At 38.9% G+C, this 25,828-nt stretch overlaps 1 protein-coding gene across 1 annotated transcript; it reads right to left on the bottom strand.

Annotated features, from left to right (window-relative positions):
* Positions 1–24,728, bottom strand: AMD1 (adenosylmethionine decarboxylase 1). Its single transcript, XM_007426581.4, has 9 exons — positions 24,124–24,728; positions 14,706–14,792; positions 9,152–9,278; positions 7,389–7,491; positions 5,665–5,707; positions 5,426–5,570; positions 3,885–3,977; positions 3,628–3,783; positions 1–2,309 (listed from the first exon to the last, which is right to left on the bottom strand). The coding sequence occupies exons 1-9, from the start codon at positions 24,255–24,257 to the stop codon at positions 2,175–2,177; spliced, it is 1,023 nt and encodes a 340-aa protein (XP_007426643.1). The 5' UTR covers positions 24,258–24,728; the 3' UTR covers positions 1–2,174.
* Between the last annotated feature and the right edge of the window lie 1,100 nt (positions 24,729–25,828).

Below are 25,828 nucleotides of genomic sequence, written 5' to 3'. Positions count from 1 at the left end.
TAGATTTTTATATCAACTTTAATTCTTAATCATTACGTTTTCATTGAATAGAAACAGAGTTCTAGTTTGATTAACAAGATTAGCATCTCCAGTAGGTTTAATCTTCTTGGATCACCTTGACATTCAGTAGCACACAGAGACTATTGAGGTGATACAGGCAACATTTGTTGATTCATATCAAAGCTTGGTTGCTATGAACGCCGACTAGAAATATCTAAGTCAGGGTAGTAGCATTTTTACTATTTGCAACAGCTTAGAAAGCAAACTTTTATTGAAGCATTATGATTTCTGGTACAGATATATCCTTGTACATTTTAATGATCCATGTCTAACACCAGATAAGTTTTAAACACCAAACATATCCCCCTCCCCTTTTGTTCAGCCTACTATTCATGAAGATCCATTGAACTGCTTTCTTTCTATCCAAGGCTCATGTTTAACTCTGCATTTTCAGTATTACTTAAAGGAATCTGCAGTCTAACAGACCTCAAGTCAAAGAGTGCCATTCACTTACTTGGAGCACTCATTACAAAAAGCGTTTGAAAAATTGGCCCTTAAAAATTAAAAGCACCATGAACCATTAGGTGCTACACAGAAACAACATTTATTGATTTTGGTAGGGAAAAAAAAAGATGTTCCAACTGCTTGATTTCCAACCAAGCAGGTTTAATAACATAGAAACACAAAAAAAAAAAGTTTCCTTTATAAATATAAAAGGAGCAAAACATTCATATTCAGATAATCAAAAACATAGCCAAGGACTAGAATGTCACATCTGTAACAGACTTGCTGGTCTCAACAGCTAAAATCCCATAGCATTTCAAATGACTGAACATGCTCTTTTAGAAACTTGCATTTAATATCCATGAAACAATATCCATGTCTATTTTGTTACTAATGTACTACATATAAGTGTTTTACATGACTGTATCTAGGCTCCCCGTATTTGCTTACTGCAGCAAAATCACCCAGTGCCTTCTACACCATGTAAAAAAGAACTGCATATTAATTAGGAAGAAACACAGATGAAGTCACAATATTGCTAAATTTAGCTTAAACATCACATGCATTGCTGTTACAGGACATCACAGTGTGGAAGGGCCTGTGTTTGAATTAATATAAAGTTAACATTTGAGCCAGCATATTTCACAGTAAGAAACGGCAGCTGTCTTGTGCAGTAGTTTGGAGTCACATTCCACCGTTATTTACCAGATTTCTCTGCTAAGTTACCATTAAAGCGCACCAAGCTCCTTACAGATTAGTTTCCTAGATGCCAAAACTATCTAAAGTCCATGAAAAGCCTGGAGCCCGTTGTGTCCATAACAGTCACAATTTGTTTATACACTTAAACAGATGTCTAACAACTTCCACCAATTGCTATGGGTTGCCTTTGAACAAAATACATGGAGCAAGAATGGGTTTTGCCTAAAATTAAAAGACCATCAAATTAACTTGTTGACAAATATACAAACTCATTTTCACCCATAGGTGAAAAGTTAATGTGCTAACCACAGCATATTGCCACTTCAATTCTTTGTAGAATTGTATGCAGACCCAATGTGATAAAAATTATTCAATATTTTTTAAGTGAAAATATCCTGTTAAGTGTAACCAGTTTCGTTCTACCAGTTTCAACATCTTAAACTGTGAGTTTTAATCCGTCATTGAGTTGTTGCAAAATACGTGTCAATTAGAAGCCACACATTCAAGAATTGTTTTAAAATTACGTTACAGCATACAAATGAAAAAAAATTTAGGCAACTAACTCTTTTAGTTAAGTAAGTCTAAGGGAAATTCTAATGAGGACGAAATCCTTGTCTGTGGGGAATTTTTGGTGATACTTGAAGAAAAACTATGCTGCATGTAATCCTATTTGAGTTGTTTTTATAAATGTTGTAGAGTCTCATACAGTAAAATGTTTCTACATGCGCTTCAGTTTCACAGCAAAAGTGAAATAGAATATCTAAACACAGAAGAGAGTGTTCATGCAATATATCTAAAACTCTGTTATAATAATGCATACAATTGAAAATTATACTATGATTACATCTAGGGCTTTCTGCAACTACGAGGTGGATATGAAAAATATGGCCCCTTGTATCATTTACTAGAAAGCAACCACCACCACCTCTATTGGGTATATTTTTGCGCTTTTTCTTCTTCATTCCTCTTAATCAACTTTGCTGCTTATTCTTGGCAAAACTGGTAAAAACGAAGTTGTAGTCATTAAACTGGGCAATCTGGCGATCTAGACGCTTAAAACCTTCAATCTTCTGGGCTGAAGAAAACACGGTGCGACATTTTGAGCTCTAGAAGAAAGGAAAAGTACTAAAATCTTAGAGAGAACTAATCATGCACTTAAAATTAGCTTCGGAATATTACAACTTGCAGAATTAACTATGTTCAACTATACAACAGTGTGTTCTGGCACCTTAAACATTATTATGGCATGTACTGTCATGTATAAGAGCTCAGTTTGTGAGCTGGGTGACAAGAACCACAGTTGGTAGGTATAGTTATTTGAAAGAAAACAAGAGAATGAATGTGTAGGAATAAAGAAGATAAACGTCTTAGAAAAATCTGGGATTGATAAATTCATGTAGAAGAAAAAAATTAGAGTTAGAGCAGCAAATAGGTCCAATCTGAAAGGATGTGAGTTATTTCCACAATGGTGAATTGGAGGCCAAGATAAAAAGCACAAGTTTAAAATGAAATTAACATAATTTAACAATTAGACACAGGAATTATAGAAACCAGGAACAGCAGTACAAAATAATGTATCCAAGGGATTAACCCTATTAAGAACTCAATTAAAACTGAGCATGTCCCCTGGCTTCCAAAAAATACAGAATGTATCAGTTAGAAAACATGTACACAAAAGGCTTTGTTTTCCTGAGACAGACCAACCAGATCAATAAACAAGTAAAATATAAGGATATGTACACTTGAAGCAGCAATCTTCTGGATATGTAAAACTGAGATGAACCCTTTCACAAATCTGTTGCATAAAGAAGCAGGCAGTTCTGCAAATCAGCAACTCATGGTTTTACAAGATTGATTCAAAACCAGAAAATTACATTAAGTAATTTTAAAATTAGCAACTACTACTACTTTAGAATGCAGTGATTTGGCAGCTATTGTTGATTTCTGAGAAACTGGTTATGGTGGAAGCAACCTTAGGTACTATGCTACAGAATACTGCTATTTCCATAAACCATTTATCTTAAGGATATGTGCACTGCTTGAGAATGCATATGCTTCAAAGTTTGCGCATCTGAATTTCTAGAGGTCGCATAACATTTACCATAGTATAAATTTATAAGGATTGTATTAAATGAGGTGGCTATAGCCATGAAAGCTTATGCCAAGTAAGTCTGTTACAATGAAATTCAACTACTTTCCCTTATTGATAAAGGCTTTAGTCAATGGAAGGAGGGGTGATTCCCCTTATTAACTATTACAAGTTCAGTTATTTGTTTACTTCTGGAAAGGATGGGGACTGGGTATGATTTGTATTTCAAAATTATACCCTGATGGTTCTAAATACAATGAGAATTATGTAACTTAGTTTTTGAAACACACATCTATAGGATCTGTCCCATGTTCCCAAAGTAAGAGATGTTTTACCTGATTAACAAAGAGAGTTGTCACAAATTTTCCTGGCTTAAAAATGTCTATGACCTTCCTAATTAGGTCATCGTAGGATGTCTGACTTATGTTTGTTTCAAAACTAACGTACGAGAACTCTGGTTCTGGAGTGATGTGAATAGTCCAGTAAGTTCCCTGGAGGGGAGAAAATTAAATTATCTATATTAGTCATTTCAATGTAGTAACACTGTTTATGCAAATACTCGATGGAATATAGCAAAAAATATGATGCTCACATCTGTTTTCATCCCATTCATTGAATACCCACAAGGATTGAACATTGTAGCATCAATGACAGAACCTGGTATCAGGTCACGAATTCCACTCACCTATAAAATAAAGATTCATATTGATGAATATTATTTCAGGAGATTCATGTTATGTCTAATACAGTTACTTTTCATCCACATCATGGTACTTTTCCTTCCTTAAAGATATGAGGTGCCCCCTAAGACTCAGGTGGCTCCCACCCTACTGATGTTTCACAGGGCCCTGAAAATCTGGTTCTTTGCCCAGGCTTTTGGCTAGGGTGGTTGAAGCCCCTTTTGGGATTGTGTGTATGTTTTTTGTTATTGCCCAGTTTTGCCATCTTTTTGCTCCTTTTTAAAAATTGTTACATGTTTTTGTTATTTTGTTTTTTTACTTGTGAAACACCCAGAGTCGCTGAGAACTGGGTGGTATAGGAATTTAATAAAGAATCAAATATTTTAGATATTTAACTATTAGAAGTATTTGATTATTAAACATGGTTTGTTTCAGCTAACATTGTCAGTTAAGCACTGAACACTGCTTTCTCTTGTATGCATTTTATTAATTTTGAATTGTGTAAATCACGTTTACATAAAACACATATGGCAGTGGAGGCTGAAGAAAAGGTGACGGTTCAGTTGTTAACTAGGCGATAAAAAGCCAGTCAAGGTCTTTTCTACAATAATAGATGTAACTCTTGTCAAAGCTAAAACAACAGTAACTGAAGGTTCATCTGACATGAAGGCTTAACTGCCCCACAGCTATGTTAGGGAATTTAGCACCACTTCTGCACTTTCCTTTACCAAAAAAGGTTTTTAAAAATTTAACTGAATTGGAAACTAATGCTTTAAAAAATACCAGTTTTGATAGTGTGGAGCTGAAATAAGAGCACTATTTAATTAGAAGAGTGGGCTCATCCACTGCTTTAATTCAACTGATTTATTTAGTTTAAGTAAAACTATGGCTTAGAGAGCAGTTTGGTGTAGTGGTTAAGGTACCAGACTAGAAACTGAAAGACTGGTAATCCTAGTCCTGCCTCAGGCACAAAGCCAGCTGGGTGACGGACAGTCACTCTTTCTCAGCCCTAGAAGGAGGCAAGGGCAAACCACTTCCAAAATCTTACCAAGAAAACTTATCCAGGCAGTTGCTAGGAATCAAGGCTGATTTAAAGGCACAATCCCCCCCCACAAAAAACCACACAAATATGGTTTAGCCAATGAATTATAGTTAAGCAAGTAATTTAGCATGTTAAATGAACCAATCATCTGGGGTGCACTCAAATTTAGACTATGCAAATCTATCTGTATGGAGCTGATAGGCAGATGGTATCAGCTTTCCAAAGGATTTTACTGCTTCTTCAACCTTTACTCAGAACTAAAATAAATTAGTGCTACTTTACACATAATTCTTTAGAAGTCAAGAGCCTGGCTTGCTAGAAACACCTGCAAATGAATGGCTGTTTAGAACAAAAAGCTCTATTCATTATTCCCTGAATTAATCTATCTTAATTATCATAATCAAGACTTACACGAGTGACATCATTTGCAGTAACACCATCTTTCATGTAGAACTGGTCCATAACTGCTGGATCAAGCTCGCTCATCAGAATTTCCAATGTTTGATCTGGCTGATTGATTACTCGACTCTCTGGGAAATCCAGAGTGTACAAATACCTGTTTTAAAAAATGCATTTCAGAAAAAAAAAATCTAACTTGGTATATCAGATTTATACTGCCCCAAATGTTACACTGATAGAAACAAACTTACCAGCAGTCAGAATTCATACGGCCCATGCAGTATGCTGCTCCATCTATGCAAGGTAAAAGGTGAAAAGAGGTCTTACAAAAAGAATGACCATCTTTCCCTTATTTTTAATTTCAGAGTGAATCTGACTCTATGAAAGTATAGGCCCATATCCCATCCTATTATTCATACAGAACACATGGTACAGCTGTTTGTACTAATAAATGCTTTTAATGCATTATTTTCTGCTTTTAGATATTCGCCACTATGCCTTCCTCATTAAGAGTGTTATCCCAGCTATTTACTACTGCAGTATGTTGTGGAGAAGGGAATACAGCCATACCTGTTAGAAGCCACGTTAGGGTTTTTCTTAATATGGTACAGAACACAGACACAAAGACTGCATTTGTTTTTCCCACAAAAACTGTTTCATTGTACAACATTATACTCTGACCCTTTACTTCTAAAGTTAATGCTAATTCTATGCTTGTTTCTATTTTCCTACCTATCTTATTCTACTATCTTCCTATTACTATACATTTACAACTATTTCTATCTTATTTAATCTATGAATTTCTATGTCTATGGTCCTATCTCTATAGTTTGTAGCACTATGTTTTCCTATCTTAACTATTCCTTAGCCCTTTAAATCTTTCCTCTTCTCCCAGGTCTTCAGCTCTTGTAGCCAATCTCAGTCCATTTGCATGTGAAAATCCTTTTCACTCCTCTATAGACCTGAGAATGGGCTTTTCTCTCCTACCAAGCATTCCCAGTTTTCTATTTCTGGAGCTACTTTGGGGAGCTCTGCACTTGGGCTGCTGCACGCAATGGGCTTGCTTGGGTTTGCAGACTCAGGTTCTTTTCCTCCCATGTCTCTCAGCTCTGCCTCTCAGCTGTTCTTGCAGCTCCAAGAATTGCTTTTTCTTTTGCGGTCTGGAGACTGTTGCTGAGGTGCTTATCTTTGGGTTGGAGGTTTCTCTTTCCCAGAGTCTCTGCTGTCTTCTCGGCTTGACTCCACTGACACACCCACACCCATGCTTGCTTTTGGTTCCCATTAAGGAGAGGGTGAGGCTGTTTTAACCCTCTGCACCAAAAGCACCAAAACTCTGGATCCCAGAAGGGAAAAGAAATGCCTACTCAATCTGGGTGGTGAGTTCACTCTTCCACACCACACATCCCAGGAAAATAGGTCTTTGAGTTAACAAGGCAATGCACTCTTATCACAGTCTCCTTAACATAAATAAGTGTTTTTTATGTGAACCCAGCTTCTTTATGGAACCAACAGGTACAGCAGATATACTCATGTTGCATCCAAAGCACCTTTTCCACTTCAGATCCAAATACTGCACATTTCTACTTTTCTATACTAAGAAGAATCTACTTTAACAAAATGCATGCTCCACAAATATTAGCATATTAGCAAGGTCTGACTGTGTATCAAATGATTATGCTTCAGTTACAAATGACATTTTCATTGTAAGTTAATTTGTTATAGCAATAACATTGCATCATTGCTGCCCAAGTAAAATTTTTTGGATAATTGTTTTGGAAAAGTTAAATTAAAATGCCGTACTTGACAGAGCAACCTTCTGCTTTATTATTTTTACTCGATATATCTTTCAGTCAATTTAGATTGAAACCATAACATTACAATGGCTAATTTGAAGAGTCTCCTGTGCATAAGCATTCTGAATAGCCAGTTTTTATTTACAAGTACATACTGAAGAGATATGAATACGTTTACTTACTTGGAAATATTTCATTAAGGAACTCTACTTCTTCCTGGAAATTCCTATGTGGGTACTCTTGGTGGGAAGGCTTCATGAAATTCTTACGTGAATAGAAGAAGCTCTGAGGGGAACCAAGAGTTCAAATAAAATAAATATGTTTTCCTCAGTTTCACCCTTAATGTAAAAAATTATCTACAAGGTTTTAGCATAGTATACATATGTAGTCATGCATCTATACTTTAAACACATGAATGCAGTAATCCCTTAGAAATTCATGCACAATCAAATTTGCTACATAAAAGATACCAGTATGTAATATAAATATTAAAAAGCAGCATCTTTAGAATATAGTTTATTCTCAACTGCACACATTTTTTCAACTATATACTATTTTCATCTTTGACACAACCTTGGTTTATCTTTGCTTAAAAACAGAGAAGACAGATGGATGGGATGGTTATGCATACTTGGTATGGTAAACAATTCTTCAAATGCAATAGCTTATTTATTTATTTTTGCTTCAAACAAGGGTAATCTATTTTATTATGAAGCTTGCAAATGGATTTGTTCATGACATTTGTATAATGTAGAACAGAACTGATATTTAAGAACACACTGAATATTACTAGCATTTTTTCAGTTGATTTTTTTGAGTCAAGAAGTATGTAACAGTACACTTGGATGTGAACAGTGTTCTTAAAGCATTTATTGTACTGTATTGCCAATATGCCTAGAGTTTCAGGAGGAATATGGAAAAGAAGAATCAAGAACTGTAGTAAAATACATGCCAATTAGCTTAAGGGAGTGCTTGTAGATCCTTCCTTCTCCTCTTGACCATTTTGCAAGCCTCATATTGAAGCTTCCAATGGCATCAGCTAAGTGTCTCCTACCTTAAGCTGGAATCATTTAAAGCCAGCCTATTTAACCAGTACTCTTATTTCATCTTTATCATGAATATGGATTATCGAATTAGTCTATGCTGCCACTTAGAAGTTGGTATCTTATTATGTCTTACAGGTTTGCAGCAGTAATTACCTAATTCAGCCTATCTTCAAGAGGATGTTATAATCTCTTCCCTCTGCCCCCACCTCAAGCCAGTCAAAAAATCTGAATCCCTCTACTCCATCTTCATGAAGAGAAGCTATCTCAGGCAACCTTTGGACAGGCATTATTAGTCTAAAGCCATACTGCGGAAGCACATAGTTTATAAGCCAGAGATGGGATAAAATAAGTTTAAAAGCTTTCAAAAAGATATTGGGCAAATCAGTCATTTGTCACCAATAAAATTATTAGCATTACCAATCAGTGATTTTGTACTGTATGTCATCCTAAAAGCAGGAATTTTTGTGGGCTTTGTGTCATTTAGTGTGAGATACTTGCCAATCCAAGATCCCAGAAGGTATCCCTGATAAGTGTTTAAGTATGTTCCTGCATAAACTTTTGACCACTGACAAAGGCTGCATCTCCAGTAACCTCAAGATACCTATTCATGAGAAGCGGAACACTGCAAGGGCGGAGAGCAGGGTAATGTGCTGTGCAAGGAAGACTGACTATGAATGAGAGGTAACAATCCCAGAAATATTAGCTGAGGGGAATTAATCTGAAAAATGCTTCTTACATATTGTACAATAATGAATTTCTAGAAGCACTGCCTAGCATTTAATACTCTCATACACACACACACACACACACACACATAATGTCAATATATCATCTAATATATACAGTAATTGATCATTAACAATGATGAAGACTTCTCAGGAAATTTTTTGTTTTCTTACCTGAATTGAGTCAAACCCACAGTATTCTCTAGCAAGCTCTAACAGGGGAACCAGTGCCTGCAGTAAGAGGGTGGTACCACATGTCTTCAAAATGAAACGTCTCTTGGAGACAAACATGCTACTCTCACTGAAAAATACAATGATATAATTATTTTATATCTGAATGATTTTGGAAATTCAGAATCTATTTGATAACAGTCCTTTAAAATTGTCCTTTCTTACTCTGCTTTAGGCAATTAGGAATTAGAGACAAAATGTTGGCTTTGTCAACACAGACTTCTGTTTGAGAATTCTGTAGGTGTGAGAGATCTCATCTCATACTGGGCTTTAAATCAAATAGAAGATTTCTTGCACAACTACTGTTTGTATAAGTGGTGCAACATGAAACATTCTTTTGCTTTTTTCTAGAGAAAAGTTTCTGCAGGCTTTGATGCTTTCATCAAAATGACAAAAGCAGCACAGTGCTGTTCTCATACAAGCTCTGCCCCTTTTATACATGCACGCATCACAATACACATACAAAAGGGAAAAACTGCATTACGCTGTAGCAACACTGTTTTAATCATTTGCCCCTCTTGACCTCTCCGCCCCCAAATGGGCTACTCTGATTAGAGAGGTGAGAATCTTATATATGATACTGAGTTAGGGAAATGTGTCCTAACACATTAAAAGAGACTTCGAAATACAGGTATTGAAGTAAATATTAGTCAATGCAGAATAATGGTTAGAGCATTAAACCCAAGTTTGAATCCTCATTCAACCATGGAACTTTTTGGATAACTTGGGCTATTAATTAATTCATCTAAACCTATCTGGTAAGGCTGTTAATGAGATAAAATTAGGGATGACCCATGTAATTCACTTTAAGTTCTTCAGAGGTACACATTAAATAAAATGAAATTCTTTCTTAGATATAGCTGGTTTTGAAAGATACCTCTATAAACACAGATATGATGGACAAAGCACTACATCATGATAACGAATATCAAGTTTTTAAAAAGAGGCATAAAAAAGAGGAAAAAAGATTGTGACATATGGGAAGACTAGCACCCCTAACCTATTTTCCAGTTTGAAATTATTTCTCTAAGATGGCATTTTCTACAGCTCTTAAACCCTCCTTTATTAAGTTAGAATTCTTTCTCTTAAGAATATCTCACACAATTACACTAAAATGTTGGTTTAAAATATTGCAACAGATTGTTGAAAAGCCAATTACCTGCTTGCTATTATGCTAGCAATTTGGCTTATTCTGTAGTAAAGATATGGTACTAGTTGTGATATAAGGCTAATGTCTTCTGAAGGAGCTGTAACAAATAAATGTTGCACTACTGTTTTCATTTATTCACACTGCATCAGGTATTACAACAAATAATAAACTGATTTCAACCTTCGGTTCTGTAATTCTATCATATTCTTAATTTGTTTAACCATCAGCATGTGAACCTAGTATCAATTAATAATTGATCAAGGTGCTGTGGATAGTTGAACAGTAATATTTAACAGTAAGTTCCTCTTTCTGCATGTTACCCAGTTCTGACATCTTTCACTTCTTTTTCATGCATTTATTCATGGAAACACCAAATTTACTTCATTCCTAGAATATATAATAATTGTTTTCAGCACATGCTACAAGATACATGAATAGGTATCACTAACAAACCTCAAACTGCATGAATATTTTAAATATTCGGAGAATACAGCATATATTCAAAGAACTCAAATTGAGATATGGGTATATTGCACTCACAGTGATGTTAATATTCTTTCAAAATATTTAATATGTAATATCATACATTAACATTTAATATTAATTTTAAAATTAACATTTAATATTGAATTTAATATTTTAAAATCAAATATTAATTTGATATATTAATATTTTAATAAAGCATTGACACAGAGAACATTATAATATACTGAAATGGAAGTCTTATTTAATTGTCTGTGCAGATACTGATGCAGTTTGAAAAAAATGATCATTAAGTATTTGTCCACAAGGTATAAATGTGGTGTTTTTAGGAAAAACCCCATATAATTTTGAAAAGGACCTATACCACTACATATAACCAACAATTAAGAAAGCAATTTTTTTCTGAATTTTTTTCTACATGAAGTGATTCTATTTACATGATGGGACTACGTCATATAACATGGAGAAGAACATTTTCTCCTATTGTAACTTGCTACTGAAAATTCATTTCCATTCCCATTTCCAAAAAATAAGAACACTGATGGAGGCTGTGCCCAGGAGCTCCAGAGAGGGCTTTGCGCTGGGAAGAAGGGGAAAAGAGCCAAAAGCAGCCTTTTTTTCAACCTTCCTCTCAGCATTCCCTCTTGTCCCTGGGGGCTGGCTGGCTGAAAAAGCTCCACGACGAAACCCAAGCAGGATTTTGGCATGGAGCTTTTTCAGCCAGTCCCCAGAGATGAGAGGGAGTCCTCTTGGCATGTGGCAGCAGCTTGCAATCTTCCCTGCCTGCAGGGAAGATTGAAAATGGCGATCACATGATCGCGGGGCACTTGGCAATTGCAAGCCGCTGCCGCCTGCCAAGAGGATTCCTTCTTGTCTCTGGGGGCTGACTGAAAAAGCTGTGTGCCAAAATCCAAGCAGGATTTTCGGCCACAGAGGATTTTTAGCCCCCAAGTAGAGGCTTCAGAATCCTCTCTGCTCTGGGGCTGAAAATCCAAGTGGTTCTGAGGCCCTTGTGCATTGCACTGCACCCCCACCGACCGTCCAGCGCAGCCTCACGCACCCCCTCCCACCTGGCAGCACCTGGGGCTTGCAACCTCCTGCTGGCTTCCCCACTGACTTGATTGTGGGAAGTCTGCAGGAAGTTGCCTCGCCTAACTACCAGGGCATTCACTTAATGACAGCAACTGGGACTGCCAGGATTGTGGTCACTAAGGGAAGCAGTCATGTGATAATTTGCTTAATGACTGCATTGCTTAGCGACCTAAATTCTGGTCCCAATTGTGGTCGTTAAGTGAGGACTGCCTATACTTTCAAAAGGGCATATTCCTGTACTTCTTACTGGTCAGACAAGTTTGTAACAAAAAAAGCCGTTTCTGAAATAATCAAGTTGTAAACTCTATAGAATTTAAAATCTCACTGTAAATCCCTTAAATTATATTGGTTATCATCTGGCAACCAGCACAGAACTTCACTGTCACCAAACTTCCCCAGAACAGGTTGAACCTCAATCCTCAAGGACTGGAGGATTGAGACAAAAAACTTAATACTGTTTATATTGCATTGCTCATTGTACTGTTCCTCATTTAGATCACTACTGAATTCAGTCAGGATTTAATGAAACTGTTCTTTAGAAAGGATGATAAAGATAACAGTCCTACTTTAAATCTCTATATGAATCCCCCACCCCACCCTCCCCTCAACTTTCATGTAGATGTTGATGAAACAACATGCAGGACAAAATGAAAACCTGTGGAACACTGTATATTGGTTAGTAGTTCCCCAGCACCACATTTTTGGACATTTTTCTGACAAAAAAGCCTGAAGGCCCCTGAGACACAATACTATCAGAAAGCTGAGATAAATACAGTGTTAAATGCTACTGGAAGTTACACAGAAGTTCAGGGAAAGTACCTGAGTTGTAATCCCCAGTCCAATAACCTATACCCATTTCCAGCACAGGTTATCCTTCAAGGCAACCATATAACCTCAGTATATCCTTGCCAAAAACTTTTTAAAATAGATATAATCAGTATTACCCAGATGTATCAGAAACTGCAATGCTAATCCTTTCCAGCCACTTTCCCAGAAGAATTCAGCCTGCTTAAAAGGGCATAGTCTACCATACCAAGAGAAGATCTCTTCAATAGTGCTCTTATAACTACCTGCTTGAGGCAGGGGAACATTTCCCACCAACACGGAAGTATTAATCAACACAGTGGGAGCAATCACATCCTAGCTAGTTAATCAGGAAGGCCAAGAGTTGAATGGCTGGTACTCCTCATCTCATTCTCTTCATATCCTGAGATCCATAGGCTAGAACAAGCAATGCTGATATTACAACTCAATGACCTGCCCCAATATTGGTATTAGACTGAAATGACCCATGAAGAATGCCACAAATTTCTAAGTGAACTACTGTTCTGCTCCCTGCCATGTTGAGTGAAGGAAATGCAGTGCTGATTTTTCCGTGCAGATACAAAACAAGAAAAGTATTCTTCATTGTCTCCACTGATATGAATGGGACTTCAACAGTATTGCAGATGAGATGGGAAAATGCTAAAGCATATCCAAAAAACCATCTGGATCCATCAAGTTACTTTAGTGATGTGTTTTAAATGGTCTTCTACCCTTTCAGGCATTTGTACTGTCCAATGGCCGTAAATTGAAAACTGACAAGGGAATAAGTTGTCCACAAAAACAGAAAATATCACTTTGGAAAATATAAAGCATTTTAAAGACCAGTTTTTATTAATTTAAAACATGTAGCATAACTATGTGATGATCTATAACATTAGAGAATGAGAATAGTTTTGTATACTATGGATAGCTCTTAAATAAAACTTGAATTTCAGTATTGAGGGGACTGCCATCTTCACATAATGACCATATAGGGTTTTCATTGCTTATGAATTGTTAAAAGTGTTTCTTAGTAAATTTTGATCTACCTTGGAAGACCTAAAAGCAAGCATCTGCTCTTATTCTAATCTGACCCCTTCTAATGGCCATTCTTTAAACTTGTTCTTCAAATAATATGCTAAGCGTACTAATATGAAAATGAGGACTACTAAAAAGTGGTTCTTATTTTTGAGTAAATATATATAGGATTATTGTTTATTTCAATATAAATGCCAAATAGTTACCTTGTAAGATTAAAATTCTTTGTTTGAAACTTAGTTGAACTAAAATAGTAAATCTAGTTTTGATTTAGCATGAAAGTAATTTATTACACATATTTCATTTCTCCCTAATTCTCCAGGAAAAGAAAATACCCCAATCTATTATGAGTGAACGATCAAGGTTAATATCCAAGAAATAGATTTAATACTCTTTAGATACGAAATTTAATAGGTGAAAATCCAATCATCACTGCTTGTATTAGGGCACTTTCTCTTATCCCATTTTTACATGTAGCCACTCATAAATCCTTCAAAAATTCCCCTGGAATAGATTTTGAAGATGCTTGCTCAGTGCTTTCATTCCCATCCCAAACTAAATGTAAAAGAAAATTAATGGTACTTATCCGTCATCTTGATAAATTTACACATTTTAACTAAAATTTTAGTAAAAGTTTGATTTAATTTTGTTATTTATTGTGTTATTGAACCTTTGATTTAATCAAATATCACCATCTAGTAAAAACTTCTTACTACCAAAATAGTACTCATTTGAACTTGCTTCAAATAAGATTTCTAATTCCCCTCTCTACATCAGATAACAATTAACCTAAAAATATATCAGGAAAATACAGTGGGACCACATTTTACATTGCATACCACTTTATGCTTTTATAGCAAATGAATTAAGTTTTTTTTTCTGTAAAACTTTAATACATTAAAAACAAGACCAATAATTTTATTTACATACCTGAGTACATAAGCTTCCTGCTTGTCAGTTTTTGTCACACTTATGATCAAACAATGCACATTTTCCAGAAGTTTGTCCCACTCAAACCTGTCAAAGGAAATACAATAAAGCCAATACTAAGTGAACATCATAGTTTTTAAATAAGAAGAGGGCATTATGTACTGAATCACGAGAGGTCAATCTACATTCCAATACCAAAAAAAGGAAACTTAACAGAATGTGCAAACGATCGTACATCTATAGATTTAGCTTAATCCAATAGTAATATAATTATCAATCCCATTATTTACTGAGGAGTCTATGTTTAAGAACAACTAAATAAAAAAATTATACTGGACAATGACAACATGTGGAAAATCAGAAATTACTATTTGAATTTGTGAACTTATTTGAATTTTATGGATTCTTGGTAGTTTATGTAACCAACTTCTTAGAAGCCATTTTATTCTCCTGCAATTGGCATGCTGAAATACTGTGAGATTTCCAATAAACCAAGTTTCATGCCTGGTTTTGACCTTGCCTAATGCCCTATCCTATTAGTATAAGACATGTGTAGCTTTCAGGTGTCAAAGCTTTAGGCACTGGTAGCAAATCTAAACTATGTTATAGGACTGGATGTTACCACCATAGTTCAGGACCTCAAAGGACTGAGAAAAATGTGTCACTAACCACAATTTAGAATTATATTCACATTTACTAAATTCTAATATATAGACACTACAGTGCTCAGATAATCACATATTATTCTTAACTATCTTTGGATAATTTGATCAAGTATATTGTGACACTGTACTAGTTAGACCATACTGTTCAAACAATATACAATTGCAGGAACAGAGCTATCCAAAAAACAAAACTCCAATATTAGCTTAACTTTGCCAATTACTTTCATAGAAACCACATGCCCATTTATCTTAACACTTGAAAAAAGCTAGTTCATACTAAACAGGTTTACAGCATTCTGATTCTGAGATAAAGCTGATCTAAACTTTCTACAAGGAAAGAAAGTATAATTTAAAAAGGGGTATTATTCAATATCCCAGATTATCTGGAATAATTCTTATTTCCTCAGAATTAGATGAAAAAAACTATACAGGTCTTTTGAATACTTTCAAACCCCCAGCCACCATTCCATGCAGGCATACCAAGCCTGTCATATTTCACAGCAAGCCAAATGCCTTTATCATAATTTTAAGGCGGAACTGAGGATAAACTATGTTGTCAGACAGAATACTAATACTTGACTATCTTGTTTTGCAGGAGTAAAAAGTACAGAGCACTTCCATGCTTCCCAGTGGTTATATACAGGAAAGTGAGAGAGCTCTATTGTACTAAAGACCACAAAGTTGTTATTGCACAGGCCTGTATATTTCCTTCCTTTATTAAGCTCACCCTACTCTTCTAGAGGTGTGCACAAACCAGAAAATATATTTTGTTTAATGCATGAAACAAGCACACTGTGGCTCTAAGTTCAGCTGACTGTTCCAGATGGATCATGGTCTGGCTGAATTGAATCACATAATATTTTGGCTATTCGGGTTTTGTCTGTGCATAAAATGTTTTGCATACTCTTATGCTCCTCTAATGACCAACCCATAGGAAATGGCAGCTAACATCCTTATCTACATTTTCTTGGCAGGAGGAACAGTACTGTTTAAAGGTCTACACAATTTTGGCTGACTTAATAGCTTATGTTTGCAGTCACTAAAATCTTACAGGAGAAGGGTGTACATAACTGTCTGTTAGTAACCCTAAGTGACCTCGAAGCACATTCTAGCTTCACTGTTGGGGCTTGCAAAAACAACAAGATATCATGCCCTTCTTAAGTTTCCTCAGAAAACAGATAGGAATAACACCTAATTTTTCAGACTAGGCAATTCACAATCCTTACCAGGCTCTTAAATAAAATGAGGGGAAAATGAATTATGTGGCAAGGTACTGGATTGATATCAAGCTGCCCAGGGATGCAAAATCATAGCCATTTCACTGTTGTCCAGCTACAAATCAGTGTTCACCACTTGCCACCCTAGAGGGCCATAAGTTTCCTAACCATAGAATATAAGGAAAAATGCATACATTATGTCTAACCAAGATTGGGTGGATCTATTGTGCATCTCTTAAAGTTTGAAAGACATCTATTTATAATATCAAATGAGAGGGATGCTTGTTACTCAGCAATTATGGAAATAGCAATGCTACTTATTTATTAAGCAAATTTATATAGCTATCCATCTCACTGAAGCGACTCTGGGTGGCGTACAACAACCAAATAAAAAGACAGATAAAAACAAAAGAAATATAAAAACCACATTAATAAATACTGAAAAAAACCAAAAATATAAACCATAGGGGAAGGGAGAATAAAAATGTCCCCCTTAGCAATGAAGCCATCTAAGCAGGTCTCCAGTTCCCTGGGAGCCCCAGGTCTAATCACATAACCAGGTTTTGAGGGCCTTTCAGAATAGCAAAAGAAATGGCACTAATCTAATCTCAGGAGGAAGGATGTTCCATAAGGTGAGTGCCACAGCAGAGAAGGTACATCTCCTGGGACCTGCCAAATCCAGGTTCCTAGCCGATGGTAGCCACAGCATGCCTTCTCTGCGAGATCTGACAGAGCGTGCTGATGTAACTGGAGACAAGGAGCCCCTCAAATAGCCCAGTCCCATGCCATGAAGGGCTTTAAAGGTTAAAACCAGCACCTTGAACTGGACCTGGAAGCAAATTGGCAACCAATGCAGCTCACAGAGCAGAGGTATAACATGCACTGTTCTTGGAGCACACATAACTGCCTGCGCCACTGCATTCTGAACCAGCTGAAGCTTCTGGATATTCTTCAAGGGCAGCCCCATGCAGAGTACATTGCAGTAGTCCAATCTGGATGTGACTAGCGCAACCCCATCTAGGATCAAAGATGGCATAGCCCTGGAACTACTGGGCTCCCAAAATCATAGCCACTCAGTTTTGCCAGGGTTCAGCTGAAGCCTGTTGTTCCCCATCCAGACACTCTCAGCCTCCAGACAACATGATAAGATGCTCACGGCATCACTTAATTCGCCAGGAGTGGAGATATATAATTATCAGCATACTGATATTTCACCCCATGGTGATGGATGAGCTCACCCAGTGGTCTCATGTAGATGATAAAAGGAGAGGAGAAAGCACCAATCCTTGTGGCACCCCATATTAGGGGCCAAGGGCGGGACTTCTCCCCAATCATCACCGACTGGAATCAACCCCAAAGGAAGAAAGTGAACCAGCATGGTACCATGCCGTCCACCCCCAATCCTCTAAGCTGATCCAGGATACCATGGTCGATGGTATCGAAACCCACTGAGAGGTCAAGTACAGCAAGGATGGATGCACTACTCCCATCCTGCCCACGACAGGGGTCATCCAAAAGCACGACCAATGCTGTTTCCATCCCATAACCAGGTCTGAATCCTGACTGAGATCCAGATAATCTGCTTCCTCCAGGGTCCTCTGAAGCTGTTGTGCAACTACCTTCTCTATCACCAAGCTCATAGTCCTGAGGACCTTGTCAACTTCCTCAGGTCCAACAGGTTCAAACCATTCCCAGATAACCAGGCAAGACTCCTCCCCAGGCATCTCCTCTGGACCTGCGACAAGGCCAGTGTTCAATTGGGAATGAATCCAAGTGTCTTTATCCGACAGGTACTGCGCAAATTCCTCTGCGCTCCCCTTTAAGAGGTTTGCCGCACCCCCCCTTACCAGGAGAGCCCGTGTCACCTGAAACAGGGCTGCAGGTTGACAATCTGCAGATGTAATAAGGGTGGAGAAATACTGGTGCTTCGCTGCCCTTACTGCCATGAGGTAGGCCTTAATAGCAGCTCTAATCTGTGTTTGATTCAGTTTGTCCTTTGTTGAGTGCCAGTGATGTTGTAGATGTCTCTTCTCCCATTTCATCTCCCTCAGCTCCTCCATCAACCATGGGGAATGTTGGGATCCCCAAGAGGAGAGAGGTCGCATGAGTGTGATCCAATCCAAGGCCTCAGCTGCCCCTGTATTCCAAGTGGCAACCAGGGCCTCAGATGGACTGTGCAGCAGATCAACAGGGATGACTCCCAACTCCCTCTGAAACTGGTCAGGGTCCATCAGTTGCTGGGGGCGGACCAATCTAATGGGTCCAAGCACCCTGCAGTAGGTAGTGGCACAAGAGAACCACACAGAAATCAGGGTGTGGTCTGACCATGACAAATGGGACACCAAAAGCTCCCCCTATTTCAGGTAACGCTGCCACTGCTCTGACAGGAACAGCAAATCCGGAGCATGACCACTGTCTTGAGTTGGGCTCTGGATGACCTGGGATAGGCCACAGCTGTCATGGAAGCCATGAACTCCTGAGCCACCTCAGATCCCATTCCCAGGGAAGGCAGATTAAAGTCCCTCAGAACTATAAGTCTGGGGAACTCCACTGCCAACCCGGAAATGGTGTCAAGGAGCTCAGGCACGGAGGTTGCTATGCAGAGGTAGGTTGGTACAACAGCAGCAATCCCAACTGATCCCTAGAGCCTAACTTAAAAAACAGGGTCTCACAACTGGGAATCTATGGGGCAGGGCCCCTGAAAGCCATAAGCTATTAATCACCACACCCACACCCCAGACGCAGTTGATGCCACACTCGAAACCCAGCTGGGCAAATTTCAGATAGGGCAACCCCCCCCCCCCTTCAGAACCCAGCCAGGTCTTGGTGATTCGCAAACTGATCTGGCATTCAGTAGCAGCAACTGGAGGCTGTGGCTGCTGAAGGTCCACTGACAAGGCATCAGGGCTGAGATCGAGGAGCTGGAACATGGAACTGTTATAGGACAGTGGTTCCATGGTTCCCAACAGCAGCCTGCCGGTCTCCTGTCAAATCTCCCTATGCCTGTCACCACCATAATATTTTGCCCTGCCTCCATTACCCGGAAGGTAGTCCCATCCCCATATCCAAGGCCCTCAATTCCCAGAGCTGGAAACCCTACTGTCCTCACCAGACATCTTTGGGAGAGGAAGCGGGGCACCCTGAGGCACTTTAGCTTTACCAACTCACAGCCAACAGGGTACCCAGAAGCCTACTCCTCACTCCACCACAACACACAAACTACAAGGCACCCCTCCCCTGCTGCTCCCACCAGCAGGCAGAGGCTCTCTTCCCCATTCACCCTCATCAATTCCTCCTCCGACTCTCACCCAGAGCAAGGAATCGGCCCACTCACACCCATTCATATCCAAGGACACCTCTCTCCTGCTGCTCCCACTGGTCAGGAGAGGCCACAATCCCATGCACCCTTCCCCCCCACCAGATCCACCTCTGGTTCTCACCCAGAGGAAGGAAGAACAGAGAGGAGTCACTTCAACTTATGCTTAGTAGAAATAATTTCATGGTTGAACCTTGGATCAAAATAAGGACTGAGCAATTCAGGACTGGAGTAGAGCATTTTTGCTTTGACATAGTTCTTATCACAGAAACATCAGAAATATTTTAGGACACATTTCCGCATGTTACATCTGTCCTATCAATCTTGGGCTGGCTACTAATTGATTTCTGGGCATGATTTAAAATGGTTTTGACCTATACATCCTTTTATGGCTTGGCATTTGGGTACCTGTAAGATTGCTTACTCCAACCTGAACTGGCCTTTCTGGTTAGATTATCCAGATAAAAACTGCCCTGACTTTCACACTTCCAGGAAGTAAAGGGAGTTAAAACCAGAAGGTGCTGCTGTTCAACGGCAGTGACAGTGCTGTGGAACAGTCACCCAATAGAGATCAAACTGACTCCCTCCTTCATGGATTCAGGAAAATATCAAAAACCAAAATGTTCTAGTTAAGAGTTTTATTTTTACCTTATTATTTTTGTCTTGACTTATTGGAAGTTATAGTTTGTTTTGTTTTATAAATACACATAAGTTTGGAACCAAGTATTGTATGTACTAAATCCACTTAAGATTAGCCATGTTTTGCATGATTTATACAGAATAACATTTCCTTAGTAATTCAAAAGACGTGTGGATGCCCAGGGACAAGATCAAGCAATTGAAATTCTCAAAGGATTCTCAATATGGAGTCCTTGGTGCCGAGCTTGGTTGTTTGCTTGCAGACATTTCATTACCCAACTAGGTAACATCCTCAGTACTGTGATGTAATATCATCAGGGCAGTGTTACCTAGTTGGGTAATGAAATGTCTGCAAGCAAACCAAGCTCAGAGAACACCAAGGACTCCACAGTTCAACTCTGAGCTACATATATTCTCTTCTATTGGGATTCTCAACATAGATATACAAACAAAATACAGTAAGATGTCACTCAGAGCTCAATTGGGCCACAGTAAGTTTTATTTCAAGCTAGTGTTATATTTGGATCAACTTACAAATGATGTATTTCAGAGGGCCTTCACACTACTGCAGTTTAATATCTTACAGTCAGCAGTGTTGGAAAGTAAATACTGCAAAATCCCATGTGCTGGAAAGCTTTGTCCTTATAAAGACAGGAGTACTGAATCATATGATCATGTTCTGCTTTACTGTAATTTTTACCAAGACATTTGTAATGAGCTACTAATACCTCTTCTTAGCCCATTTCCAAGTTGGACAAACAAATTCTATGTACAGCTTCTTTTGGCAGATATAGATTCCACGAAAACTCTTGCTGTCACAAAGTTTACAATTGTAGCCCATAAAATTCATGTACTGTTGACAGTAGACTAAGCATGAGTACAGGCCTTTTACTGCATATACTATACTGTATTTTATATTATATAAATTTCTTTTATGTAATCTGGGTCTGTGGCCCATCATAAACTTAAGTAATTTCTATAGTAGCATTTGAAGTATGTATTGAAACTATCAGAATAACACTAGGTGTTTATGTACTTCGTGAATGATTGTTTATAGGGAAACACATAGCTGCCATCTACAGAAAAATAAGGAAATGGATGTTAATATTAGTTATATGTACTTATAATAGTTAAATACTTACCAGAACAATTGAATGGACACATTGGTATTTAACATTCCATATTGTACAATCAAGATAATAGGTAATATTCAGCCAATAACTTTCTCAGCCTAGCTTCTTACCACATAAAAAACAATTTCAAGGACAAACTTAGACAAGGAGAAAACATGTGTACCATAATATGAATATTATGGAGGAAAGACAGAATATAAACATTAGATATCCAGTCTAAGTACCTATAACTATGCAGTTTCATATATTTTGCTATTTGTAGATTTAGCATTATAAATATGAACAGGACAGATCACAAGCCAGTTTGTCATTTCAGGTGAAACAACTGATTTAGTTAAAATTAATTTGTACTAGATATATTACCAACTCATTAAATCAGTAACAGATTACTGCAAACAGTGTAAAACTGTCACATAAAACCAAATAATGCTACTACATATTTGGTATCTATAGCCATAATATAGTTATAAGCCAAAAATATACAAACCCACTTATTACTGTTTATATTTTTGCACATAGGCAAATCCATTCATTATGAAACTCTTACCCAATGTGATTTGATATGGCCTTCTAAATTGACTTTTTCTGATCTCAGAAAAGATCAGAAGTGCAATAATTACTGCAGGAGCACTCCACCTAGGTCATTTATTGGCAGGGTAGCCCCTATGCTCACTACTCTTTGCTAACAAGAATTACAAATTCATAAAGTTACATAGAATTCAGAACGGACATCAATTTCTACAAGGCAGTTTTTCCTATGCAATATTCATGCTACCCATTATTTCTTTGGTGTTTTTAGCACAGTAGCAGTATATTATTACAAGAGAATAAGAATAAAAACTAAATAGAAAAGGTACATTGTTCCAATTTCACCTTTAATTATTCTCTCTAAATGTAGCTCATCCAAATATGCATAAAGGCTAGGCACTGCAATTTTCAAATGTCTACATTGTATTGAAGCTGATTCAAACTATTATTTTATACATGCATTGCAAGGAAAATGCAAGTAAATGTATATTTAAGGCTGCAGAGAATGCAACCCTTCCCCCACTACTATTGGTGGAGTTGGCGCCTCCTCCACATTCCTGAAATGCCCACTAGATGACAGCCCCAGACCCAACCCTTAAAGTAACACTGCAATTTCACTGGCTTGATCTCATTAATGGAGGAGAGACTTTTTCATCTGGAGTTTGAGCCTGAAGCCTATTTAACTCAATTCCAACCATTTTTCTTAAAGATAGGCGGGGCCTCTCTCTACCCCATTGCATTGCCTGCATTCCAGAAGAGCAAATGCATAAATAAACCTCCCACCCCCAGCCATTGCCTATATTCATGCTCTTCTCATGGGAACTACCCTATAAGGAGCAAAAAAACAAACAAACAAAAAAAGAAAACTAAGTGTCTATAAAAACATCCTTGCAAGCTTCACAAACAGCCTGCAAAATTTTTACTGTACTTGGAAGACAGTAGAGGAAACCCCTCTGCTTCTTCATCACTTCGACAAAAGGAATCAGAAAACTAAGCTGGAGCCGGTTTCACCAGAAAAGACACGGGTAGTTCAGTTTCTTTGTGAATCTACAAGCCAAGCACCAGAATCCACCCTTAAAGATGATGCTGGTGCAGACACGTCCATGCATGCCCTGCCCACCACTTGTGTTGGTTAACTTGGTGGGAAAAGCGCTCTTCGAACGTTTATACAGACAAGCAATATTCTGACCATTAACACTGCGAGAATTGCGGTGGCCCCGGACTTTCCCCGCAGGCTCAATCACCCCCTTCTCCAGAGGGCAGCCTTATGCGCACACCCCGTTACTAACGGACGCGCAGCTGAAGATGAAGCGGGTGAGCCACTCGGGAAAGCCTGGCGTGCTCCGGTATTAAAGATATTCCGGAAAAAAAAAAAAAGGCGACGACCCGCAATCGCAGAAGCCTGCTTTAATTTAAAAGGACAGGTACTAAAGGTTACGTCCCGCCCTAGCAAGGTCACAACTTCGTCCTTCCCACCGTGAATTACCCTTCTGCTTAACTTTCCCTCATAGCTCCGGCCTACTGGGAACTTAAAAGGCCTGCCAGCAGCCGCCGCACGCCAAGGTTAGGCCTGCACGCGCCAGAGGAACGTTAGCGGCCGTTACTGAGGGGTCCGGCTGGCTCCCCGCCCCCACCAGCAAGGCCGCCCCGGTGAAAGTCCCTCCCTCCCTTTGGAGCAGGCGGGCCCTGTCCCTCCCTCGCCTCGCGCAACGTAACGCCGTCCTGAATGGAGCAGCCGCCATGCCCGCCCCCCTTCCCCGGCCATTAGCTTCGCTCGCTTCCCGCCCAGCGGTGCGGCGTGACGGCCGATTGCCAGGGCATGCGCGCCACCACCGGCCGAGCATGTTCCCGCACTAGCCCCTCCATGTTCCGCCCTCCCGACCCCGTTCCCACCGGCTCCCCTGCCGCCTCCTAACCTACCTGGGAATGGTGCGGAGGTCGCCGGACCCCTTGCTCTGGTGCGGCTCCTGCGGCGAGGGCTGTTGCCAGGCGAACCACACCTCCAGTAGCTTCTCAGTCCCTTCGAAGAAGTGTGCACCGTTCTCCTCCATCATGGTGAGACAACTCCGCAAAACCAACAACCACAGAAATTAAACGACAGACACCCCCCGACCAAATTGCTGCTGCCGCCGCCGCCGCCCTCCTCACCTACACCAGCTACAGCTGGTATGACTGTTGCTTCTAGGCAGGGCCGCGGCGCCTTCTTGGTGTCTCAGCCCGTCCCAAGCAGGTTTTACCTTGGATGGGGCAGTAATCTTATATTAAGTTATAAGAGAAGATACATACATGCGTGTGTGTGTGCGCGCGCTCATATATATAGATATATATACCAGCGAGCGGTTGCAGAAAGGGTGGCGGGTTGTTAGGGTCCTTCGGGGTAGGGGAAGGAGGGAAATGGAAGGCAAGAAGTGCGGAGTAGGCAAGCGTGCAGGCGATGCGGTTCGGTTCCTTGTATTCCGTGTGTTCCCGTTACAGAGAAAAGCATTGAGCGAGCGCTAGCTAATGTCGCCGGCCATACTGTGGAAGCGAAGTGAGCGGAGCCACGCAGAGTTTTTATAACAGCACAGGTACTGGAAGCCTGCCGCTATTGGATTTCCGCCCGTTAGGCCCGCCCATCTCCTTCGCCGATAGGATACTCAAACTGTCCGACAGTAGGAGCTCGTCCCAGCTTGTTGGCTGTTCTAGCTCGTGCAGTCTCCGCCGAGGTACGCTGTAGATGGCTCCGACTGGCACATGCGAGAGCTTGAAAGAAGCAAGCAAGCAAGCAAGCAAATATCGGCAGGGAGTTATGTTAAATATATATATAAAAAAAAAGATGCAAAAAGGACAACGAATGCATGGTGAGGGTAACATAGTATTCGAGAGATCGGTTTCTGAGAGAAGCTATGGTGCTGATTGAAATAAACTTTGAGCTACAGATCCCCAAAGTCATGATTGTTGCTGGGGGTTTCTGAAATATAGTTGAAATTCAGCCAGTGGATGGGTAGATTAAGACATGTATGTATTTGAGAGAAAAATATTTCTAATAAATAAAGAGCAGGGAAAATGTATTAATTGATAGAAGCGTGTGTATTTGTGTATGAAACTTCCTATCGAATTCGGAGAGGCTTCAGAGTAAAGTAGCATTGAATCAGGCTGCGTATGTCAGAGCACTACAATACTGTATAGGGAAGCATAATGTTTAAGAATTTTTTCTTTCCTTTAAACCAACAAATTTATTTCCTGTTAATTTTTGCTTTTCTTTTTTTTTTTTAGTTTTTCCTGCTGCTTTTAGGATGTTAATCAGTGTTTATGGTGATTATGTTTTTATATTTTTTAAGACACCTTGAGCAACTGTTCTGCAATGAGGAATATGGGATAATAATAAAAAGTAAGTTGTACTTAACTGAAAAGACTGTTTAAGAATTTTGCCTTCTTTAACCAGATTAACTGGACATTTATACTGTTGGTACTATCAAAACCACTAGAATTCCACTAGCAATAAATAGTCCAATAGTTTAAAATCCTGCTAAGAACATACTAAACAGTCACTTAAAGTCCCATTATATATCCTTTGGTTCTGTAATCCATTTTGTGTTTACTTGGAGGACAATCCTGTTGTATGAAATGGCGCTTACTCCTTAAA

The sequence above is a fragment of the Python bivittatus genome, unplaced genomic scaffold (assembly GCF_059951505.1).
Source record: "Python bivittatus isolate LINGU-HERP-01145 unplaced genomic scaffold, Pbiv_v1 ctg000020_np1212, whole genome shotgun sequence".
Lineage (NCBI taxonomy): Eukaryota > Metazoa > Chordata > Lepidosauria > Squamata > Pythonidae > Python > Python bivittatus.
This window is presented reverse-complemented; position numbering and strand designations above follow the sequence as displayed.